General features: G+C 35.8%; 1 protein-coding gene across 2 annotated transcripts in view; it reads left to right on the top strand.

Annotated features, from left to right (window-relative positions):
• The window catches only part of LOC129751132 (serine/threonine-protein kinase Pak), a 184,953-nt gene that overhangs the window by 148,993 nt on the left and 17,332 nt on the right, over positions 1-18,628 (top strand). The window contains exon 6 of one of the 2 annotated variants that reach the window (XM_055746440.1): positions 8,689-9,032. In XM_055746440.1, the coding sequence (XP_055602415.1) occupies positions 8,689-9,032 (344 nt within the window). The remainder of the gene's footprint in view (positions 1-8,688; positions 9,033-18,628) is intronic. The other variant, XM_055746441.1, reaches the window with a different exon arrangement.

The following is an 18,628-nucleotide window of genomic DNA, read 5'->3' as shown; positions in this document are numbered from 1 at the left end:
ATCTTTTGATGGTATTGGTAACAAAAATATTTCACGCTAGGTACACATTTTGGTCAGTTGAATATAAAATTTTTGGACAAAAAAAATTTTTTTTTGAAAATAGCTTGCTTTTTTTATACAAATTTGGTTCTTTTTTCATTTTTTGTGTGTAGTATTTAATCCAAACCAAATTTTTAAAAAACTTAACATATATAAATTTTTGCGAAAATGTTTTAACTCAGAATTTATTTTAAATCATATATTTTGAAAGTTGTCTTCTTTCAAAGATCGCGTTGGCGGAACCTCCAAACATGATTTTTTTTAGTCGGCCCCACACAAAAGTTTGTTCTCCACATCCTAATCTACCATTTGGAGGGAGAGCCCCCAGATTCCCAGAAATTATGCAATTTTGGGACACCCTATTGCTTATAGATCAATATGATACATTGATCTTAATAAAAGCTCATTTCCCTGTGCTTGAAAATTATAATAATTTCATCACTTTGAAAAAAAAATCTTTTTTTTTTTAAATTTACATATTTCGGTGTATTTGAAGAGGAGATTACTTGTTTGTTTGGAGATAGATACTCTATGATCTTAAGAGGTAATTAGGCTTAAAAATATTTTTGAAAATACGTACTTTCGTAAAAAAGAAGGAAGCTCATTTTGCCTCGGGAGCTCGTTATGCCCTTATCTCCCCTACCAACACTGTTAGTGTAAAAATATTTTTCGGGCAATCACCAAATTTTTTAAATTAATATTTTTATATTTCAGTTACCAGTAAGGGCTGAAATGCATCAAAATTCAAATCAAAGATTCACCTTTTAAATCTCGTTTCCATATGCTGGAATATGATTGTAATGCATCAAGCGTTTGTTAATTTCAAAATGTCATCCATCCAAACATCTATTTTTTTTATTAAACTATTAAAACTTTTTATAATATTTTTTGCCCTTAAATGTATGCAGCTCCCTTATGCTTTATCTTTAAAAGATTCTTAGACAGAAGTAAGTGTAAAATTTAATTTGAACTAAACCAAAAAATTCTGCAATTGCTGCTGGTGACATCGCAAATATATCATAAACTAAAAATTTTCAAACGTTTGCATTTGATTTTTCATTGAAAAACTACGTCAATTTGATGTCCCATCAACCTTAAAACTTTTGATGCACATGTGGTATGATTACTAGTGGACATTAAGTTTTAAGATGCCCCTGAAGTTGAAAAGTGTTGTATGATGCCCCAGTTGACGGTATAAGAATAAATTCAACGACAATCTTATATTTTTTTAATGGAAAATTTTGTTTTTTTTTTCAAAAGCCATAGGATTAAATTTTTAAGTTTTAAATACATATTCAAATCTGAATACAAAATTTCTCTTCTGTTTCGATCAAGATGGTTCAATCACTAAGACAAGAGCTTGGAATAAGTTTTAATGAAACAGGTCTAAGTACGGTTCAGAAATTCAAGATTGTCAGAAAAAAATAGTAAATAATTTCATTTACGCCATTATTCTACACAATACACATATTTTATTATCATAACCATACCAACATAGGTAAATTCGATAAATCAATCATTTAGTAAAATCTGCTGGTAAATTTTATCCTGAAGTCGATTTCTGACCGTTGATTATTTTTCGCAGTTGATCAACGAATAATAATCTTTTATATCTTATTAATTTATATTAAAAATTTAAAATTGAAGTGTCGAAATTTCGGCTCGAAGGTATAAGTTTTAGATCCTTTTTCTAATATTTTATATGCACCAGAAATCCAATTTTTATTCTATTACTCTATTATTTATTCTATTATTCTATTTATTACCAACCTCATGTTGATTCTATTTTGACTCAAATTATTTATCCGACTACGAATTTTGTATAGAAATTCTGACAAAAGTGCCAAAAATATTGAAAAAAAATAATTCAGCTGACTGCAATATTGGCTATTTAGATTTTTGTGGGCTCTATTAGTTGGCCCATTTTGGAAAGTTTCTGCCGGAAAAGTCATTCTTCCGAAGTAAGTTTAATATTACTGTTGCTGCCGGCGCTGGAAGACGAAAGTGATGATGGCCCCAACAATAACGGAAGATGAAGCGCTAATTAAGCTCCACTATCATAAATATATGGTAGAATGAACGCCTAGGCTAGGGCGAGTTCAAAATTGACATTTTGTTTGAATTATATCTACTTCTGATACCAAATTTGAGCAGACTACAGAGAAAAAGATTCATTGCAATATTTTAAAAGTGTTTTAGAGAAATTTTCAAAGCAAACTCTTGACACATCCTAATATTAATTTCATCTATCGCATATGTTTAGCCAAAGTAAAAGGGTGTTTTTAGGGAAGAGATTGGAAAATCTGAGACGAGCTTCAACGACGAACCGAGGTGAAAGCCTGTGAACATTTCCATCATCACTTCTCTGCATGCTGCACATCTTCTTAGGGGCAGGCAAGGCAATACAGATGACTACCGACCCACGTGCAAAATTTCGTTCGCTCAATCATGTCCATATCCGGCAAAGGTACGAGCAGGTGAAGAGTAAAGGTCAACTCGTTTCGGTAATTGTTCTTTGAGATGTCTGCGAGTCTTTCCCCTCAAACCACGATACCGAGGGCTTAATCTTTCGAGACACATGACCAAAATTGCAATATTTTATGACCTTTATTGTGCCCTTAAGGCTGCTGGTTGGGCTTGATTGCATAACAGTATTGCAATCAAGGTTGTCGTTTTTGTTGTTGATCTTGAACTGAGGTAAACTGAATTTGTGTACTTAAAGATTGCTATATAGTATGTCGAATTAGGAGATTTTCAAAAAATAAATTTAATAAGATAATATAATAAGATTGTTAATTGAGATTCAGAATTCAGAATTGAAATATAGAACTCTGGTCTCAGGTTTTTTTCACGTTGAAAAAAATGTAATTAAAACCTAAGTATTTAAAAGTTGTGAAAGAAATTGTTAATCTTGTTAATTGCACCTCTAATGATAAAAATGAAATATTTATTGCATAAAAAAATCAGAAAACCTTTTATAGTTAGTATGACTTGACAATTTACGCAGCAATTTCAGAATTTAGCTCAAAACATTGTGTAAATCTTCTGTAAACTTTGTCAAAGTTGACGAAATTAAAAGTCAAACATTATCTTTGCGAATATAATTTGTTTCGTCAGTAAGAAGGCACTTGGCCGATGATGGCATTAGCTCGAATGGCTTATCGGTCCGAATAGGTCTAGTAACCTTCGACTAAATAACTTATTGCAAATTCGATCGGTCCAACATTTTTTCAGCCTTACTCATTTGATCTCAAATCCATTCGGCCTAGCATCCAATCGACCTAATAACCATTCAGCCAAACGTCCTAGCATCTGCGCTTATTTTTATTTTATTTTTTTATTTACATAGTATTCCGTCTCACGACATAACTTGACGAACATAATTCCTAAAATTCGCTCGGTCCATGGCAACCGTTCTCCAATTTCTCGGGCACCCCACGTTCGCCAGATCACGCTCCACTTGGTCTAACCACCTCGCTCGTTGCACCCCGATCGTCTTGTTCCTACCGGATTCATAGCGAACACCTGTTTTGCAGGACAGTCGTCCGTCATTCTTGCAACATGGCCTGCCAGCGTATCCGTCTAGCCTTCGCCACATTTTGGATACTAGGTTCGCCGTAGAGTCACGCCAGTTCTTGGTTCATCCTTCGCCTCCACACTCTGTTCTCCTGCACGTCGCCAAAGATAGTTCTTAACCCTCGTCGCTCGAATACTCCGATTGTACGTAGGACCTCCTCGAGCAATATTCATGTCTCGTGCCCGTAGAGAACAACTTGTCTAATAAGCGTCATATACAGGTTACACTTCGTGCGAGGGCTAAGTCTTCTCGACCGCAGTTGCTTGTGGAGTCGCCGCTAATTCGCCGCCGGATCTCACGGCTGGTGTCATTGTCTGCGGTCACCAGTAAGACGAGATAGACAAAGTCTTCGACTATCTCCAGCTCGTCGCCGTCGACTGTGACCTTGTTATTGTTTTGACACGCGAGTTCGATCAGTCTCGGATCCGTAGGCCAGCATGTACTTCGTCTTGGACGTATTAATCATCAACCCAATCCTTCCTGCTTCACATTTCAGTTTGCGCTAGATCTCTTCCACCGCCGCAGATGATCTGCCTACTATATCAATGTCATCGGCAAAGCAGATAAGTTAACTGAATCTGTTGAAAATCGTGCCTCGAATTTCGCCCACCGCTCGTCGAATAACACCTTCTAGCGCCACGTTGAACATCATGCAGGATAGACCATCACCTTGTCGAAGCCCCCTGCGCGATTCGAATGAACTCGACAATTCACCCGAAATCCGCACACACCACTGCGTTCCATCCATCGTCGCCTTGATCGGTCTTATCAGCTTCCCGGAAAAGCCGTTCTCGTCCATGATTTTCCATAGCTCGTTACGGTCGATCGTGTCGTATGCGGCTTTGAAGTCGATAAATAGATGGTGCGTTTGATGTTCACGGCATTTTTGGAGGATTTGCCGTAATGTGAATAACTGGTTCGACGTTGACCGTCCCTCCATGAAGCCGGCCTTACGAATCTGTTTGCTTGTGGCGCTAGGCGGCATTGAGGACAGTGTTTCTTGGGAACGATGCAGCTGCTCCAGCTCCTCGAGCTCCTCCTCCTCCAGGCGGCTCTTTTCTCCTGCAAAATTTGGACTCGCTGCATCTTCCGCTGTCGGTGATTTTCCACATTTCGACGGGTGCCTCTTTGCACTACTGTCCATCACCCTCCTACACTCCTCGTCGAACCAGTCGTTCCGTCGAGTTCGCTCTACATAACCGATGATGTTCTCCGCAGCACTGTTGATGGCTGTCTTGATGGTATCCCAACAGTCCTCGAGAGGGGCTTCGTCAAGCTCGCCATCTGCCGGTAGCGCTGCTTCGACCGATTGCGCGTAGTCTGCCGCGACTTCGGGTTGCTTCAGTCGTGAGATATTTAACCGAGGCGGGCGCCGGTTTCGTGTGTTGTTCACTACTGAGAGTTTTGGGCGCATCTTCACCATCACCAGATAATGGTCTGACTAGATGTTGGCGCCTCTACAGGATTTGACATCGATGATGTCCGAGAAGTGCCGGCTGTCGATCAAAACGTGGTCGATCTGTGATTGCGTTTGGTACGGTGATCTCCAGGTGTACTTGTGTGGGAGGCGGTGCTAGAAAAAGGTACTACGTACGGCCATTCGTTTGGAGGCGGCGAAATCTATAAGTCTGAGGTTCGTTGGTCAGCAGATGCGCACTGAACCTTCCAATTGTCGGTTTGAATTCCTCCTCCTGGCCGACCTGAGCATTAAAATCCCCGATGACGATCTTGATATCATGTTTTGGGCAACGGTCGTATTCACGCTCCAGCTGCGCGTAAAATTCGTCTTTGTCGTCACCGGTACTTCCGAGGTAAGGGCTGTGCACGTTGATGGTGCTGATGTTGAAGAACCGACCCTTGATTCTCAACCGGCACATTCGTGAGTTGATCGGCCACCACCCGATCACGTGCTTTTGCATCTTTCCCATCACTATAAATGCTGTTCCAAGCTCGTGTGTGTTGCAGCAGCTCTGGTAGATGGCACGACCATCTGGGTACGTTCGTACCGTGGAGCCCTTCCAACATACCTCCTGCAGCGCTACGATGTCGAATTTGCGGCTCTTCAATTCGTTGGTGAGCACGTGGGTACTGCCCACAAAATTTAGAGATCGGCAGTTCCATGTTCCAAGTTTCCAATCGCTAGTCCCTTTTCGTCGCGTGGGTCTTTGCCGATTTCCATCCGAAATTTGTTGTTCGTTGTTCGTTGCTTATGTTTTTGTAGTCACGGGCTCGCAAGGCCCGCAGCTAACCCCACTATCTCGCAGGAGGACCGTCGTGATGTTGCTGTTTTGCCCAGCAAACATTTAATAAGGTATATTGCAGGATCAACAAAATTATTCAAAGTAATATACCAGATGAAAAGATTGTACTAAACTTACCAAAATAGCATATAGCTACAAAAGTGGAGGCGATATATCTACAATGACAATATTAAAACGATTCGATATCACCACAAAAAGCAAAATAAACGATTTCAAGTAATTTGATTAAAACGAAAAAAAAATCCCCGACCGAGATTTGAACTCCAGTCCTCCGAGTCCGCCGTCCGTTATCTTACCACTATGCCAACACATCAGTTCATATCATCTATAGGTGGGATTCGCTTTCTACGAACCGGTCAAAGGAAGGAAGCGAGAGACCGAATAGAGTGTCAATTGAAGGACCGTCTATTTATCGAAAATCAGTTCACTCAAATAGTTTATGTCGAATTAGCATATCCTCAACTTTTTGGAGGCATATATACGAGTTGACTCAACTGCTATCCGATTCAACTTTTTTTGGGCAAAGCTTGTCGTAAATGAATGATAGAAACTCACTCAATACCAACGTTTTACAATCGTGATTGAAAATGTCTCAATATTCGATCATTTCTATTACGATTTCATGTTTGCTGGGTGGGTCCCGAACACCACCACGTTGTTGCGCTCCGCACGCCGCCTCTGACATGGAGAACAGACGCGTACGAAGCCCCCTAATTCAGTCTGCATGCGACCAAAGCGTCCACCGGGGTTGGGTACCCGATCTACGCTAAGGTTGCTTGCACCCCAGCTAGCACCACCGAATGCAACTGTATATTACTTTATTAGTTTCTTATTATTGTGGATCTACGATTAGATGCCGAACAAGATGCCACTCAGCTAGGTGAAACTGTATATAACACATAACTTGCCAACAGTAAATTATAATTTGCAATTAATTCCACTAAAATGGCGTGTATTTATGTGGTTTCTAGGTAATCTAGGAATATAATCAAGACAAAAATTCAACACATGAAGGTTAGTGCATTTAGAAATGGGACAGTTAGGAATGCGTGTATATTAAAAACCATTCGTTTGATCCAAATACTTTCTATGAAGGAAACGAAGGAAATTTTATGATAATTCATGAAAAAATTTAAAAAAATATATTTTATCGTTTTTGTGAGAAAAATTTCTACTTTATTCTTGGTATCTCCCATTGGCCGGCTCACACTTTTTTCAGTCATGATATTGATCAGTTTTTTTGAATTTATACTTCGTCTAATCTGCGTTTTAGGTCGGTCCTTCAACTTCTGCTAGTTTTCGGTTCAATACTTCTCTTTTTAAAGAAACTAAGGGCAATTTAGTGGATACAGCTGTTTTAAAATTAACAAAACTTGATTATTTTAGAGCCACTTAAAAGCGTTTTTAATGAAATGTCTGCTGGAAAAAATCCGTCAAGAACAAAGTAAAACCATCATGATATTGAACTTCAAGTATAATCGATTATAGATCGTAGGTTGCGAAGGTTACATACAAGATTACTTTATTTTGGTTTTTAAAAACAGCGAAACCCAAAGCTTTCGTTTTAAAAATTGTTGTACTTTTCCACAGGAGCAGAATTTTGGCAAATCATTATATTTTGTACAAAACAACATGCAAATACAAACTTTAATCTGCTAGGGACCTTGCTGCGAGCAGACATGTTATAGGATTCAAACGCTGGAATTTGTTTGAAATAGGAGTTTTTATAAATTTTGTCGTAAATCAGAAATCATCTGTCTCATAGCCTCAGTACCGGCTATACAGCTTACGAGCTCTGGAACTAGCAAAAACTTGTTGTTTGAGATAAGGTTTGAATTACTATAACTAGGCAACACTTACAGCTTATCGGAGTAATTTTTTTGTGCCATTTCATCGATTCTCACATAGTTTTTTGCCTAACCTAAATTCAAAATTCTGGTATGAGACTTGACTACCCCGATGACTCTTAACCATAGTTAACGACTGTGTGCTTCGCTTCAATGCTTGATTTGAACTTTGTGAACATTTTTGACAGTGTTTGTATTTTTTTCCATCACTCATACACAATAATTATTTGAATAATCTACGGTTTTGTCAGCTATCAAAAGATGGATTATGAAGGAAACTGTGCAAAATATTTTTTTTCTTTTTCTCTTGCATCGTAGATATTTCAGATACGAGTTAATTGAAAATTTTGAAAAAAATAGGTCTGATAGTACTTTTTATAGGCAGTCAAAATTTTGAATATCCGATCACTAGTAAATGAGCTATCAGCAAAAGAAAGTGTCCCATTTCTAAAAGAACTAAGCTTTATAACGAATCGAAACAATGTTCATAATTACCCCTTGTCTTTAGGGCATTTAACGTCCACAAGCTGTACTTAAAAATGATAGAAAAAAAATTAAGAAGGGAACCAGTCATTAATTTTTGGTTACTTTAAAAAATCAAATTGAAATTTTGTTTATAATAACTCCACTTGACCCTATTCCATTCAATAAAAAAAAAGCCTTTTAGTTGATTGTAAGAGTGTCCATAAAAACATGAAGACAAAACATGCAACGTTCTTGCTTACCATCGTTAAAGAAAAATGTGGAAAGACAACAATGCATATGACTCCCGTAGCTTAACTTCCTGTTGGCGTTGGCTCAGAGGAATTCTCAACTTCCTTTCCTTTCGTTTCCTGTCAACAATGATAACTCGAAACCCTATTTCCTTTTTTTTCTAAATCTATTTTCACCTCATAACACACAAAAAAATCTCATCTTAACCACACCAATCAACTAAGCGATAATAATGTGACCTAACTCCCAGAATCGTCCATAGGGTCGTCGCTGAGCCGGGTGAGCAGCAGCAGTCCGAGCAGTACCCCGACGGATTCGGAATCGCACGGGGGAGGACCGGGTGGCCAGATTGGCCATCACCACCATCAGCACCATCACCTGTCCAGTTCGCACTCGCAGGCCTACAGTCTGAGCGGAGGCGGAAGTGCCGGCGGCGGATTTGGCAGCGGAGGGCATCTTTCGTCCCACCACAATTCGGCCGGGGAGCACGACGGGGACGATTTCGGACCCCAGCTCGGAAGTGGCAGCATCAATATCAGCGGCAATGGCATCCCGCCGCCGATCGCGAGCAGACCCGAACGAACCAAATCGATCGTAAGTACCATCTACTTTTTTTTCTAGAGACACTCAAATAAGTTAATTTGTTTCGAATTAACTCAGGACTGACCCTTTTGACCATTCAATCTAATTGAGTCTCCTCTGCCATCAGACCTTTTAAAAAGAGGTAAAAATTTCTCCCCAGTGTAAGAAAAACAGAACAACATTTCAAAATTTACAACTCCCTAGAGAATATAGTTTTTGATTTTATTTTTGCCTTTGCGTCGGACAAGGCTATTCGATTCCCAAAAGCTATGGACGGACGGACGGAAGGGCGTTCATGTTTATTCGGTTGCGCCGCCCGTTTGTGGGATCGCAACATCGCATCGTTCGGACGAGAGTGCCTAATTGTTTTATGAGTTTATTACCCTGCTCTTGCTTGCTGTGCGTTCTCCCTGGCAGTCTATTTCGGCATTTTTCGAACTAGGCGCATAGGATGCGCCAATGCAATGTTACGCTTCTCGGCAGGCAGAATCTGATTCAAGGATGCCGCCGATTCATGCAAAAAGGTTCAGAACACGCTACACAAAATAAAGCACTTGTGATTGAATATTAGAAACTTTATTAGTACATTTTAACATTTTGGAAATTAGAATAAAAAAAAATGAGAGAGAAAGTTTTATTTTAATTGGATTAATACTTCGGATGTGCGTTGAGATAAAAATCTCAATTCAACTGTCATAGTCGTCGCTCTGCGTAAGCAGATATTTCCATATGTTATTAACTTATGTACGCATTAGATATATGAAGGATGGCCACAGAACCGAAAAAACCGGGAAAAAACAGGGAATTTTAAAATCGTACCAGGAAAACCGGGAATAAACCGGGAATCCAGATAAAAACCAGGAAAAATACACGAGGAAGTCAAAATTAATTTTTGATTCCAAGATCAGGTATTCAAATCAAAATTCGGAATTCAGATTTGTTATTTAATTTTCTGAGTCAGAATTCAAAAGATCAATAAAATAAATTTCAAAGAAGATCATAACTTTTGAAATTCAAAACTATTCTGATTTTTCTTCAATTACATCTAGATTGAAAAAAAAGGACTCGGTAGGCTTTGCTTAAAGATGTTGGATGTATTTTTTCTGACAGCAAATTTTCCAAATGTGAAAAAGTGGAAAAATTAGGAATACAAGTGAAATGGATCGGCCATCCTCAGGGAATCCGTACGCGCACGAGCACAAGCGGGATTTGGCTGTGTTTCCGGATACCGTTTTCCGAGTTAATAGGTCATCTTTGCTGTTTCCCAGAGACTGACGGAGAACCTGAGTTTTGATAGTTATCGAGCAAAAATAAATCGTTTTTATCGGGACGGAAGACCCCAGTTGAAGACAGTACCAACCAATCATAGAGCTACCTATAAGGGAGAGAAAGGACCCTTTGGATTTAAGGAATCAATCACGGAGTTTGATCGTTATGCCATTCATTGGCCGGAAAGGGCCGCAGGTGGACCTTAGTTAACAACCAGCAAAATCCCAAGCTAAGTATCTCTCTTTAATAAGTTTTCAAAATTACTCTTTCTCTCTAGTACTTTCCATCTACATTTGTTTTTAATCGTTGGTTTCCAGTTGTTTAAGCAATACAAAAAAGACCGAAATTTGAACATTTTATACTTTGGTTTCAACAAATTCTGCATTTGTAGCTTTAATCGATAAATTCAATTCAACCACACAGTAATTCAATCTAAAATATTGCATCATAAGCCACTAAACCAATTTTTTATTGATTGATGCATTAATATTGCTTTTCAATTTCAAAATTACTTACAATATTATAAACTCATAAAAAATCCCTGTAAGAAGTTTGATTTATAATCGTATCTTTTGTGGCATATTTTTGCATTTTGAAGTGCAATTTTCAGTACCGTTTTAATGAACCCTTCCAACGGCAGGTATCATCTGGAGTTATTCCGTTAACTTTTTTTTTATAAAACCATTTTTTTTTTTAAACCCCTTTCTTTACAATAATTTTGAAAATCATACGAGCCGTTTTTAATTGATTCTTTAACTAGCAAAATAAATTAAAACACTGAAAATAGACACTCACCTATTTGAAATCTTAAGAACTAGCTTTAGAAAGTTTAATCAATAAACATTTATTTTTATCGTTCTATTTAGTCATAATCACCTTTCAAAATTGTTGTTTCTTTCTTCGCTAAAATGTTTAAATAAATTGAAAATATATTTCAGGAGAAAAGGCTATCAGCATAACACTAGTCAAAAGAGTTTCCTTATAATTTTTTTTCACCCACATTCCCAACCAAATTTTTTTGCAAGGATGCAGAGGTGACCTCGGTCCTTAGGCATAAAGTTGTTCTTTTATCCCTTTCTCATTTTTCCAAAACTATCTATTGACTACTAGGACGTGGCCGGCGCCGTTATTGATCTTTAAAGAGAGAGCATCAGTTTTGTGCATTGTGAATGTGTAACCAATCCCAGGTTCCATTTATTTGACCTTTGAACAAAATTGATGGCCTCGGTCAATCACGGAGTAGCAACCATTGGCGATGTGGAACTTGTTCTACTGAGCCACTCCTGCGATCTTGGAATCCGAAATGTATTGTTTGTATTTAAACAAAATTTAGGAATCAATCACAGAGTATACTAGAATACTTTTAAATTCTTCATCGAGACTTTTTAAGGTGCATTTCGGGTTCAATGATTCAAGGTGGATGTGAGTAGTCAATCAAGCTAAGCTAAGCTAAGCTAATTACATCTAGATTGAAAAAAAAAACACAATTTTTACCGGAACTTAGAGTTTGAAACTGTATCTAAGATTTAAATTCAAAAAGTCACCTAAATTTTTTTCATGTACCTCATGTCATTACAATTTGAAAAAAAAAATCAGTCAAACTTATGAAAACAATTATATCATAGTTAAATTTTGAATTCAGAACTCTTTGTTGCAAACATGAAAATGTATAAAAAAAAACTGCTGTTATAATTTTCCAGTGAAAGTGTTTAATTCAAAAGCTAAACACAGGACATTAAAACAATTCAGAATAAATCTAAAAATCATCTTTACGTGCGGCATTGTCTTTTCTGTAGCTTCAAATAAATAAATAAATAAATAAATAGGAAACTTTCTGTCCTCAAACGAAATGTTTGTGAAAAAGAATTATGTTCTGGAACTAATTTTTAACCTGAGCTTTCAATTCACTTTTCTTTATTCCAATCAGTGGTTTTCATTTGTACTGAAATTTCGAATTACAATCTTTAAAGCTTGAGTATGTTACCATTTCTTCTAAATTTTACGAACATTTAGAAAATTACGAACAAACTAATAAACTTCTAACCTGATCCGTGGCAAAAATTTGAAGAAAATTTAAAACAAAATCAAAAAGTCGTTGATGTTTGAAAATTAAAATATTTTTTTATGGCTCCTTAATCGTAAACTTTTTGGAATTTTTTAACATTTTTTTTTTGGGTGAAGTCGTAGATAAAGATAACCACTACTAAAATGTGGAATAAATTTATTGGAAAAAACTTAAGCCGGGGTCTTAAAATCATAAAAAACTCAAAAATTTACAAGTTTTCGGTAATTTTTTTTGACATTTTAGAATGTTTGAACCGAAAGATGAAGTTCATATGACTTTGTTTGATCAAAAATTTATGAATTTTATCTAGATTCATTTTCATTTTTTGGATTAATTTATTTTAAGGCTCCGAATTGAAATTTTTGTAAAAAAAAATACCTATTTGAAGTCTTAACACATTTTCGTAAACGTAAACCTGTCTGATCTTCTTTTCATGTCTTCAAGCTACTTAGTTGACGACATCATCAAGGAAAAAAAAAGTAGAAGATATACAGAATTGGATCTAGACTCATCCAATTATTGAAATATGAAGTACCATAAGCTCTCAAAAATAAAAATATTTCAGTGATGCTCAAAATGTTCGTATTTTGATCAAATATGTGAGTTTGAAAAAAAAAATAAATGAAATCCAAATTTCAAGATATTTTCAAAATGGAATAATTTTTGTAAAGGTCATATTTCTAAATAATTTAAAAATTTTGTATTCATGTATTTAGTAAACATGTGAATCTAAATAAAATACACAAATGTTTGAACAGCCACAGTCATATGAAATTCATCTATTGGTTCAAACATTCTCTAATGTCAAAGAAATTACCAAAACATGTATCTCTTTAAGCTGTTGTGTAATTTTGAGCCCTGGATGAAGTTTTTTTCTATGATATTCTACGTTTAAGTGGCGGTAGTTCTTATTCTTATCTTTAAACTTGAAGAAACTGTAGAAAAATTGCGAGGGGTTCACAATTTATGAGCCAATAAAACAAATATTTTATTTTAAAAAAATCAAAAATGTTCAGTTTTTTGTGTAAAAATTCGGAAGTAGTAAAAAGTAACTTTTCGATGAGATTGAAAAAAATTACTCTTGAGGGTTTATTTGTTATCATGTGTTCTTCAAAACATGCGAATAGCGAAATCCACCAAATGACCTCGAAAATGTTTCACAGTTTTCGGACCAAATACGAGAATTCTCGTTTTCTTGGTTTCTCCAGTGCAACTTGTTTTATTTTCTACCGTCTCTAGATTTTGATAACCATAGGATAACTTTTTGAAAAGGGTTGAAATCCTTCCAATATTTTTGGGAACCACATTAGAATTTTAGACTTGACACAATTCGAATGTTTTAGATCAATGATCAACTTCTTCGAAGATCGCAAGTAGTTTTGACTTTTGATAAAAAAAAAAAGTTACTGAGGTTTTCTTTTAGCATTCATCACAATCCAGTAAAATGTGAAACATTTTCAGCATATTCAGGAATATTTTTTAATTGAAATGAATCATTCATTTTTTTTTGAATATAAGTCAAATCGATTCGCATTCCTTAACACATTTTTAATGGAATTAAAATCTTTGATAACAATCCTTATCAATGTTCTTCAGTGATGTCAGTTAAGTAACATTTTTGGTATTCAATTTTCTTAAGCTTTAGGATTTTTTTTTCTTTTTGCAAACATAATTTCTCTGGAACTCGAATAGCTAGGAAATATCTTAATTCTTTACCAAATGAAGGGTAATAAACAGATTCTGAATCAGTTTTTTTTATAGGGTTTTTGTTTTATTTTCCATAAAGGTGTCAGTTGATTAGTTATCAATGATTGATTTCTCTTAAAACTTTGTAACTTTGAATTTCAAAAGGGAAAATCCCCAAAACTAGAAGTTTTACAACAAAGATTTCATACCTTCATAAAATATTATGTAAACTTTTGAGTTCCTTTGAATTTGACACCTTGTTTGCCCACTGTTCAACTAAGTTTTTGCATAAATTTTTACACTTAGTTTTTAGTCTAGCTTGTCTTCCTGAGAACCTCACTTAAAAATATATGTTGAGGATGGGCACGATCGGATATTAAAAAGTATTCATTTATTTCTGTGTAAAAACATTTACATCACAAAGTAGTGCTTGACCAGTTTTTCCCTTTTAGTCCCAATGGTATCATAAGGCGTATATCGACAATTCGGGAATTTTAAGCCATTGAAAAGATGCATTCACTTTGCATTAAAAAATCGATTTTTATAATTTCCCGCTGAAGAAGTTATCATAAAAACAATTAAAACAACAAAATCAAGTCTAATGCTTTCGCGGCCACCCTAAAATACACGAAAAAAAATGTCCAGGCGTTCAATGCTTCCGCTAAAAAAAAATTCATGTGAAATAGGTCGAGTAACTCCGTAAAAAAACATTGTTTTATTTATTTATATGTAGTACCTACTATGTAAAAAATAGGGGTCTCTTAATAGGGGACCTTCTTCTAGCAGTGAGGGATGATTGTTAAAAGAGAGGTTGTTTGCATACGAATAATTTGAGACCCTCGCTTTCTTCAAGGTGAAGTCAGGAAGAAGGAGGAAATTTTTCATTCATATTTCATTTGACAAAATCCGAAACTTATCAGATAAATGGAGGGATTGTGATGTTACTAAGTTGCTAAAAATGTTTCGATAGTAATTCATGAGCTATGCAGCTTACTTTCCAAATCTTGAAAAATTAATCAAGAGACTAGGTTTCAGAAATTGAGATTAAATCGTTTTTGTAATGCAATTCGAAACTCCAGTTGCAGCTCTTATTTTAAAACGATTGCCTATGAATCGTGTTGAAATTTCATTTCTAATGATGCCTAAAGAAAAAAATAAATTTTCATAAATTTTATTTATTTATGGAAGGTGTTTTTTTTTTGTTTGCTCTTGATGGATTCCCAAAATTTGATTCATTTAATCTTGAACACACTGTTGCTAAATTGCTATCTTTAATTTTATCATCATTGCCCACATAAACACGTATCTGCCCACCTCTTGAAACTCAAACAATGTCGCCAATTTTCAGGCAAATTGTTTCGACTCTCGTCAGGTAAAATTCTGAAACTCCAGATTTTGCGTTTCCGGTTCTAATAAGAAACAACCTCTCGCGACATTATTATTTCCTCACTCACTAGCTACCCGTGGCAGACAAGCAGAAAGAATTTTGCATTTTTCCCAGCAATCATTGGTCACCAAAATTATGACATACATTTTTTTTTGGAATTTCTGTTTCCCATCATCCTTAGGGTACCACCTACATTCCCGGCGACTACCCAATTTACTTTTGGAATTTCTTAAAATCACATCAACTCCGGGGTCCGTAAATCCGGCCAAAAGAAGAAGGACTGAAGCAAAGTAAACGAGGGGAAAAATGTGAAACTCCTTTTCCTATTATCGCATTAACGAAATGAGCATAGAAATGCATAATAAGAGATCGACGACCGAACAATATGTTTCAATTCTTTGGCTGGTTTTGGGTTCTTCTTCCTTAGGTCAGGAAATTTCCCCCGGCTAAGGACCCCAAATGTCGAAACGATCCTCTTGTTCTGGTTAGTTTTGAATTTGCGCTTGAGCAGGCAGCTTACTGCACCGGGTTTTTTTATATCGAAAATTTTGGAATTTCATGTCTTGTTGTGGGAGTTGTCGCGAAGGTGTGCCTTAAGTGGGACTGATTAAACTCTGAAAGTGATTGATTGATTGTGTGGGGTTATGCGATTTGCAAATTGCAGAACGAAGTGATCCAAAGCCGAGAATGTTCACCGAAATATATACAAGTTTTCATCGGCAGTTGTCCAGTTTGATCGATCGATTGTCGCTGCTGATGATGGTAAATTATCAATCTATTTAAAATCTAATGGTTGTAAGTGTAGCTTAGGAGAATACGAGTTGAAAATATTTGCATTAGTACTAAAATCAAAAGTATTATTTTTTAAACTTACAGTTCATTTTTAGTGGAAAAAATGTAATCATTATGCATTATAATGCAGAAAATTATAAGATTTACTTGAATTTCAGCGAGAAAGCTGTACATAGTGAACGAAAATTACCGAGTTTGGTTATTGTTTTACCGAATTCCTACCATGTGGAGATCGCTAATTTTTTTATGGTCGAGAAGTGACAGCTGTCAAATACTACGGACCTTTTTCGGTAAAAAACCACCGAAACTCGGCTGATCTTATCCAAGATCATCTGTCGAAAAATTGACAGCTGTCAACGTGATACCGAACAATCTGTAAAGTTTACCGAAATTCTTGAAATAGCTATTGAAGTACAAGTAATTATTATCGAAATATCTGTATATTACCGAAATACCGTAGTTTTTTTTTTACTAAAATTACAGTAATATTTACCGAGCAACAGGTAGATTGAACCGAAATTGCTGTAATCATTACCGAAATACAGGTAAGTTTTTGCCAATAATTTGAAAAAAAAATTGACAATCAGTAAGTTTTACGGAAAATTCGGTATTTTTACCGAAATTTCGATAGTCCTCGGCAAAATGCCGGTAATATTTACCGAAAACTGCAAATTTTTCTTTAATCTTTACCATCGAAAAACGTTCGGTAATTCCAGCTTATGATGCACAGCGTATTACGCAAGACGAATCGAATCTCGAGTATCGAATCATCTCGCGTGATACGCTGTGTATTATAAGCTGAAATTAAAGAAAGTTTATGGTTTCGCTAAAAATTACCGAATATTTTATAGTTTTCGGGAAAATATTATCGGCATTTTGATAATAACTGCAGGTATTTTGGCGAAAACTATCGATATTTCGGTTAAAATACCGATATTTCGGTAAAAATTACCGACTATTCTGTGAATATTTATGTAATTATTACCGAAATACAAGTAAGTTTTAGCGAAATTTTTTTAAAAATCCGATAGTATTTTTACAAAAAATCGTTAGTTCTCGTCAAAATATCTGCATCATCTCACGTAATAAGCTGTGCATTATAAGCTGATATTATAAAACGTTTTATGGTTTCGGTAAAAATTACCGAGTATTTTACAGTTTTTGATAAATATTGTCGGCATTTTGGTACTAACTGCAAATATTTTGGCGAGAGCTAGCGATACTTTGCTAAAAATTCCGGTATTTCAGTAAAAAATACCGACTATTCGGTAAATGTTATCAATTTTTTTCAAATTTTTCGCAAACACTTACCGGTATTTCGGTAACAATTGCAGAAATTTTGGTTAAACCCACCGGTTGCTCGGTAAATATTACCGAACTTTTTACAGCCATTTGGAAAAAAATCAAAGTATTTCGATAACATTTGGCATAGAGGAGAGCCTTCAAGTTCTCTAAGCCAGTGGGTATGAGATCTAATCCCGGTCACGGCATACATAGTACATTTTCTGTGGGTTGGTAGTTTTAGCATTTTGTAAGATGCTAGCCATCATATCCTCGAAAGATGAACGCTTAGAGTTAAGAAAAAGGAATCTCTCCGAGGAAACAATTGGTTTCATTGAGATTCTGTATGTGTTTGTGTTCGTTTTAAAAAGTATTTACAGATATTTTGGAAATAATTACTAGTATTTCGGTAATTTATGCAATAAACTTTCCATTCCCATTGCATTTTTAGCAGACACTTCCCGCAGGACGTCCAGTATGCTCGTCCTCTGAAGCAGCTCCGACCTGCTGCAGCTGTTGATGTAGAGCGGATTTTAATTTTGCTCTCGGGAACCACGGCTGACAGACAGTGGTTCAAATCCCCAAAAAGCTGGAAAAAAGTCAAATTTTCAAGTCAGCAACAGCCAAAATTTTTATGTAGGGTTGAATCTCCAATATTCAGGGAACATTTTGAAGTATTAAGATGTTTTTAGGACCTTTTAAACATCTTCCATGGAACAAACTAGATCGACAACTGAAACAAAATAATAAAAAAAGGATTTTTCCTTCTCAACGCCAAACAATAAAAAAGTTTTTTTTTCTTTAAAATTTCAAAATATCTATAGATACCGAAGTGATCTATTATAATCTATTTTACAGATTTGAGATGCAAAATATCCTTAATATCATGAGTTAATATAGTTTCCCAGCAAACATTTTTGTAGGTATATTTCTCAACAAACTTTGCTATACGTTCCATATACATTATAAAATCATCTTATATAACTCGAAAAAATAGCATTTACGTACTAAAGTGGAGGCAATATACATACATATTTTTAACTTCTGGCTTAAGCGATAAGAGTTGTAAAAATTGGACGATATACAACACCTTTTACCGTACATCCTGACAGTATGCGAGAGAGCGCA

Source organism: Uranotaenia lowii, chromosome 3, assembly GCF_029784155.1.
Source record: "Uranotaenia lowii strain MFRU-FL chromosome 3, ASM2978415v1, whole genome shotgun sequence".
Lineage (NCBI taxonomy): Eukaryota > Metazoa > Arthropoda > Insecta > Diptera > Culicidae > Uranotaenia > Uranotaenia lowii.
This window is presented reverse-complemented; position numbering and strand designations above follow the sequence as displayed.